The 7,375-nt window shown below is 37.6% G+C and overlaps 1 protein-coding gene across 1 annotated transcript in view; it reads right to left on the minus strand.

The window, feature by feature from the left end:
* Positions 1 to 6,686, minus strand: part of LOC118812738 (mucin-2-like) — a 39,084-nt gene extending 32,398 nt beyond the window's left edge. Inside the window, exons 1-6 of the mRNA XM_036577846.1 lie at positions 6,526 to 6,686; positions 5,395 to 5,656; positions 5,142 to 5,256; positions 4,070 to 4,160; positions 3,782 to 3,906; positions 582 to 804 (exon numbers count right to left, since the gene is read on the minus strand). Coding sequence (XP_036433739.1) covers positions 582 to 804; positions 3,782 to 3,906; positions 4,070 to 4,160; positions 5,142 to 5,256; positions 5,395 to 5,656; positions 6,526 to 6,601 — 892 coding nt within the window. The 5' untranslated portion in view covers positions 6,602 to 6,686. The remainder of the gene's footprint in view (positions 1 to 581; positions 805 to 3,781; positions 3,907 to 4,069; positions 4,161 to 5,141; positions 5,257 to 5,394; positions 5,657 to 6,525) is intronic.
* Between the last annotated feature and the right edge of the window lie 689 nt (positions 6,687 to 7,375).

Genomic DNA, 7,375 nt, shown 5'->3' on the forward strand with positions numbered 1-7,375 from the left:
ATGTGCATGTGTGTTAGAGGGTGTGGACAATATGATGTTATTTATCATTATTTTGATTAATTACATCAAAATATCCTTTTCTGAGCATATTGTGGAAATCACTGTGGAAAACTCTGATAAGCCACATGTTTCAAAGAGTACATAATTAGGCTTGTGTGAAAAGTATGAATATCATTTGATTTCGCAATGCATATTGTGTACCATGAGAACTGTGTATAATTATTGTGTCGAATTTTTCCACATTACCCACCACTGATTAGTACTATCTGAATGATTGGAATTACAGCCAATATATTAACACATCAGATATTTCAGTTAACATTTTAGACGATATGAACAAAACATTATACACTTACACCTACGCTATATGCAAATGCCCTTGAATGAGTGACTTTCTTCAGGCAGGCGGTGTACCATCTTTAAACATTTGCATTTATTTAATAAAGTATGACAGTGCTCTCATCTGTTGGGTCATAAATCCTTCGAGATTCTCTGGGTACTCTGTTTCAGTTTGGCTACCCTGTATGCACATTTTATAAGTTGTTCTTGATAAGTGACTAAATGAAAATAGAAATGTTTACCACAGAGGTTGGGTTTCCTCCAGTTGGGTGGCGTCCCCCCTGCATGGGAGCATTGGCGAGAGTACTCTGACAACGTTGTGCAGAGGGGCACTGTGTCCTCAATGTCCCCTGGAAGACTCCAGCACCTGTCCACAATGCAGGCCCGAATGTAGGGCTCAGGACTCAAAACCCTGGTACAGGAGGACCAGGCTTCATTCTCCAGCAGCTCTGAGCATTCCACACGCTGCAGACAGTGAATACAAGTGCTGAGGACTCATGAACTACACTGTAAAACTTTCCGTACATGCTTTAAGAGAAACAACCACCTTAAGCAAAAAGTAGTTCATAGGCTAAGATTAGTTACAACAAAAATAAGTCGTTGTAATCAATTTAATCATTTTGAGTTGGCTTTTACTGCATCATGAGGGAAAGTAGTAAAGCAATATAATGCTGCAGTACTGCAATGACACATTGGGTAAAACTAAGAGCGATAATAGGCAGATCTTTAGTTTTCAATAGTAATTCAAATGAATAAATACAGCCACAAGCAGAAATCATCACGATCCAAGGACCAATAAGCCCAATAAGCCCAATACACACTGTAAAATATTGCTGTAAATTAACAGCCAGTTTTCAACGGTTTTATCACGTTATACACAAAAAACAGCTCTTTACTGTAAAACGAATTGCGGCTATAAATTTAAATTTTGTAAATTATTTTTTATGGTATTATCACTTTATCCTTAAAAACAGCCATTTCTTGTAAAACTAATGCAAGGAATTACAAAACTCATCTACAACATTTCCAGCTGTTTGGATTATCATTTGTAGGAGACAACATTTTTGTCCGTTTAGCACCTTCAACATCTAGCCGTCAAATGCTAGCAAGACTGAAGCATTTTCCTTTAAGCTTGCATTTCCCTCCTGTGCAACACTCGACACAGAAAGTTCCTTTTATATTAAAATCTGTTAATTAATATATCAAATGCCCTTGACTTGTTTTGTTATATTTGGTTTGTGTTGGCTGAACTTGATTTGCAGAGGAGAATTCAGAGAGGGAGCATTTGATAACTAACTAATTAAATTAGCTAACAACTTAATTTTGTGATCATGTCAGTGGTTTTTGAAACTGAAATCCTAACAACAACAATGCTGCTCAACGATGCTCAGTCGTAAGGGACACATCATCTGTGATGTCAGGACAGTATTTTATAGCTGTAGACTGTTGTACGAAGATTATTGTCAAAGTTCATGTTTATGCTGACATGACATCCAAAGAGAACAAGCTTTAATGACATATTAACACATATAACGATACACTCTGCTTTTCTCTCATTTTTTAAGTCACATGATTTAAACAGACATGTCAACTGTCCACTGAAATAATGAACGCTTTCATGCATATTACGTTTCTGGCAAGATTAACAAGCAGTAAAAACACAATGTTTTTTATCCATACCTGTCAGGAAAGTTAGTGCACCCCCATCAAACAAGGTAATGAACTGTTAACCTCTTGCAGTATTATACTGTCAATGTAGTTAATTATGGTTATATCCTGTTTTTGTAAAAATGGTATTAAACCTTACAACAGTAAGATACCGTTAATTTAGCGGTAAGTTCCTGGCAACCCTGCTGAGAGTTCTTTACCATTTTTTACAGTGAATTTTTTTTTACAGTGCAGTCTTATGTGTCAGTATGGGACCATTCTGAAGATACAAAATAAATAGAGTTTTAGGAATGAACTTCTCTTGTTTGTTCATGATTGGGGTTAATGTGTGCTATACACATTGACCTTTTGCATACATTCCCCACAAACTAATTCAATGTCAGTGCAAGGACTTGAAAGGTAATGTATTTGTAGGTGATAACAGGGGCAGTTGGTTAGCAGTTAGTTCCAACTTCAGTTACTTCCAACTTCAGTTAGTTCCAACTTCTCCAATCTCACTGTGAATGTTGATGGTATTCCTATTAAATCAGTTCAAGTTAGTAAAAACCTTGGATTCATTTTTAATTCTTCACTTTTGTTTGAGCCCCATATTAAGTCACTTACTAACACTGCATTCTACCTTTTGTGTAACACCGCACGCCTCTGGCCTCTGCTCAACAACGTTGATGCAAAATGCAGGTTAACGCCTTTATTTTCTCCTGCATTGATTATTGCAACTCCCTCTTCAGTGGTCTCCCTGTTAAATTGCTCAACCAGCTTCAGTTCATTCAAGACTCAGTAGCCAGAGTCCTTACTTGTAGCAAGCGCACTGCACACCTCACTCCCATCCTCCATAAGCTTCACTGGTTACCAATATCCTCCTGTATCAAGTATAAACTTCTCCTTCTAACCTTCAAAGCTCTTCATGGTCTCGCCCCTAAGTACCTTAGTGAACTCCTTCATCTCTACTGTCCCTCTCGCTCTCCCAGATCTTCTGGCACTGGACGTCTTGCTGTCCCACACACAAGACTCCCGACAGTGGGTGGCAGGTCTTGCAGTGCTATTGCTCCCAAACTTTGGAACTCTCTACCACAATCTCTTCATTACTGCTCTACGCTATCTTCTTGTATAGTTCAACATAAAACTTTCCTCTTTACTGCTTGCTACTCTTTTTCTTCAAAGTGTTAGGTCTTTTTTCCCTCCTCTTTGTAAAGCGTCCTTGGGTTTGTGAAAGGCGCTGTATAAACTGAACTTATTATTATTCAGAAATTCTGATTACCAGTGTATACAACGCTTGACATTTGGTGAGCATGAGTTTAAACAGAACAGCCGGACTGCCTTTGCATTATTGATACAGCGATACATGTTTTCCCCAATAAATGAAGAATGCACCAAATGTTCCAAATTTACTTAAAAATTTACATGAACTTACATTAAAAGTTAAGAAAGTATTTGTCTTCTCCTGTTACTATGTTGACAGCATATATACGGAGAAGTGATGATATAAAGCATAAGCATAGTTTGTCTTGGTTTAGCACACAGTCATTCATGTTACAGCACCCCCTTTTGACTAATTCAAACTTGGTGGACTACACAATCGTGTGAGCTATGAGTCTGCTCAGTTTCATGAAAATCCATATAAGCAATCCCATTTTTGCGAACTAAGCTCTACCCGAAAAAGGACTGGTGGACATATGCTGTTTAAGTATTTTTTTGTCAATTCTTGACCTTCAGACTTCAATAACTTCTTCAGTGCTTAGACCCTAATTACTGCAGATAAACGTTTGGCACTTACAAATGCTTGGCACTTGTTCCCTTCGGTTTGAGCTAACTCATCTTCTTCATATGGATCCTCACAGATGTCGTTGGGGCTGTGGACCCTGTGCTTGTTGCCAAATTCGATGGGACCAATCTCACGAGCTGTGTGGCAAAGATGCTTATGCTTTAAACATATATTTCCAGAAAAACACACATTTCTATGAGGGGATTTCTGCCACCTCGGATTACGTTAAATGAAGAAACATATCACTAGACTGTGTAAAGCTAGCTAGGCAAGCAAAAAGGCTTTTTCAGCGCAACTCACCTTTGCTCAGGAACTCATTATAAATTGGAATGCCATTGAAATCTCCACAGAGTCCACAGGTTTGATTGACATACTTTGTGTCCAGTTCCACCTAAATTCAGAAAGGTGAGGTTAGGCACTTTGTTCAAAAAGCAGCTTCACAACTTAAATGTCCCACATGCTGTCTTTATGCAGAACAATAAAACTGAATAACATGAACGATGTGAAAGAATTAAATTATAAAACAACCGCCTGATGTGTAGAAGCAGAAAATTAAACAGCAGAGATTAAAATGAAAAAAGAGAATTTATAAGACTGTAGAATATGAATTGTTTTTAATTAAAAGTCTTCAGATTAATTTTTTGCTCTGCTTTAAAAATAGTCCAGGTGTCTGAGCTGTAAATGTTACTTGCGTGACAAAGCCACAGTTTTGGGATCTGCATGTAAATGGTCTTCCACCAAAAGCAGAGAGAGCTCATTTCCTTCAAAGACCTTTTCTTTTACATATAGCATTCACAAAGTGGTTTCACATTCTGTAGTTTTCATTCACACAGTTTTACATCAAACACAAAGTCATATTACAAAGTTCACAGACAGGGAAAATCACTCATTATTACTATTATTATTATTATTATTATTATTACTCATTATTTGAATTCTATTCCAAAAAAATATTTTTCATGTAAGTGAATTAGAATTTACATGAATTTGGATAAATTACAGCAACTTAAATTGCATCATTAACAAACTGAAATCCAATACAGAACTCCCATGCTAACTGAAATGTTGCCCTTACAAGGCTATATTCTCTAAGATAACTGAAATGAGCAAAATCATTCAACAGACTTTTTCTGTATTGCGCAAAGCATATATGCAATAATACGAGGTTTCTGATGACTTGTGCTAATACAGCTTCCTCTGACTGTACCGGTCAACTACAGTGGCATTAATGCCTAACAATGACCATCGCAAAGTAAAATATATTTTCATTGAGCGTCTGTTTAAGAATGCCATTTGTGGATTCTCAATCTCTTTTTCCTTGCTAAAATGATACAACTTATTCAAAAGTGTGGGTTGTGTATATTGATGTTACCATGACGGCGTCGTCTCTATTCCACATGATGCTGAGGCCAAGCTTGGCAACGAGTTTCATGTAGATAGCACTCTGCTCAACCAGCACTCCTGCTTCATAGTGGGGCAGTTGTACACTGATGTGAGAGAGAAAGAAAGGGATGACTTTTTTCTACTTAATAGGAATTTGTGTAAAAGTAAAATTACAAATATAAAAACAAGATATTAAATATCGTTACATTCTTATTTACAAAGATTTACAACCAGAATCTTACATATCGTTGTTGACCATAACCAGATTCTTGGTGATCTCGACGGCCACGTCTCCAATGGTGACCAGCACTCTGGTGATCTGTGGGTTCCTGGGCAACTGCGCTCTTTTTACATGCACTGAGAAGCTCGGCACGGGCCCATGGCAGTCAGACACCAGATTGTACTCACAACCGCCCTGGAACTGGTATACATCTCCATCAAACGTCTTAAAGTGGAAATTACCCCACATACTACAGACGTTGTCCACATGGTTGCTACGACGGGCTGGGGAGAGAAACAGAAAAAAGAAAACAAGCTTAAGAGAGTCAATTTGAGCAAATGTGTGGATTTGTGGACATCACAGTAACGTTTTCATAGCTTAAATCTGAAATTTGTATGTGTTTATAAAGCTACGAAACATATGGATTGCCCTGAACCTTAAGACCATCACACTCCCCTACATGGTCACTTTAGCTAACGTACGCAGCCTGTCCTCTGGAGAAGCTCTAGATGAGATACAAAGAGCTCTTCACAACCACAAACAGGATACGCAGAACACAAGTCAATGATGGTGCAGATTCTATCAGATATTGTTCCCTTCAGTACAGTTTAGGTTACCTTTAGTTCCCTTTTATCTTCACAAATTTTACTGTATACAAAAATTCTGAGAATAAATGTTTGGCAACAACTGTGGCAACAATTTGACATTCTGGGAAATATTACTTTGTGCTGTTCTGGTTTTACCTCCCAGCTTTTTTTTTTTTTTCATTTCTAGCACAGTGAAAGACTCGCAATACTGAATATACTATAGCGTTCGCCATATGATAATGTATTATATTATCTTGTGTCATAACCTAAACATCCAGATATTTGCATGCATCATATTAAAAACACTCATATATCCAAATAGAACTGCAACAATATGGTGCTACCACTACCTCGTATATAAGTCTGATAAAAAAGAAAAGTAATAAAACTAGTAAAAAATGAAGTAAAGCACAAAATGACCTTCTCTAGCACAATGCACAGTGCTAAATTAACACTGATAAATGTAGTGTGAAAGTCCATAAAAAGAAATATCCTGATATTTTCAAATAGAATCAAAATGATGATATTCCAACAATATGCTGTTGAAAGCATTCACCAACTCTTACCCCTAATGGCGTTCACGTGAAGGCCCCAAGTAAGAGCCAGGACCAGTACACAGAGTGCAAGTGTTCTCCACTCCATGGTGGGCTGGAGGTGGGTCAGACCACACTCCTAGGGTAAAGTGCAGGCACTGCTGCTTCTGTCCTCTCTCAGCCCCCTTATATCTCTCTTACGCAGTCTTCACGCCCGCCCAGCCTTTCTGGGAGGAACTCTCAATCTACGCCACTTTTATTGAGACATGACAAACAAATAGGCCAGCCTGGTATCTTCATAGTCCAGTGTGTGCATGTGAGTATATGTCTGTATGTCTAGGTATGGCCTACAATGAAGGGATATATTCTTACTGTACCTCCATTGCTACATTTCCAGTGAGAGGTACATACGGTGCTGCTTTACTACTAAAAATCAAGCTATGCCTCTCAGCCTGGGGTCATGGGATTGAATCAAATTCAATATTTAATTTGCTCCACTCAGCTTAGAAAAGCAAACTAGAAAGGGAGTTGTGATAGCTATCTATTCTCATTTTATAAGTGGTAGCTGTCACACTGTTTTCCTGAACACACCCAAAAAAAGATCAAAAACGCTGCTGCTTTGAATGTCAGAGAGTCAGTATTTTCATTTTGTTGTTCACGCTATTGTTAATCATTAAATTAAGTTATGATTGACTTTATATGTTGTCTTGTGAATGGGTAAGAATAAAATTTTCAAGAATAAGTATTTTGATTCAATTATTCTAGGGGAAATAAAATGACCTAACAAACTCACACAGGACAGCCTGAACACTGTATTTTTTCTTCAAGCAGTATCTTCAGAATTTCCAGACATTAAAACAAATAAAAGCAAACTTACAGCAGA

This window comes from Colossoma macropomum, unplaced genomic scaffold (assembly GCF_904425465.1).
Source record: "Colossoma macropomum unplaced genomic scaffold, Colossoma_macropomum, whole genome shotgun sequence".
Taxonomy (NCBI): Eukaryota; Metazoa; Chordata; class Actinopteri; order Characiformes; family Serrasalmidae; genus Colossoma; species Colossoma macropomum.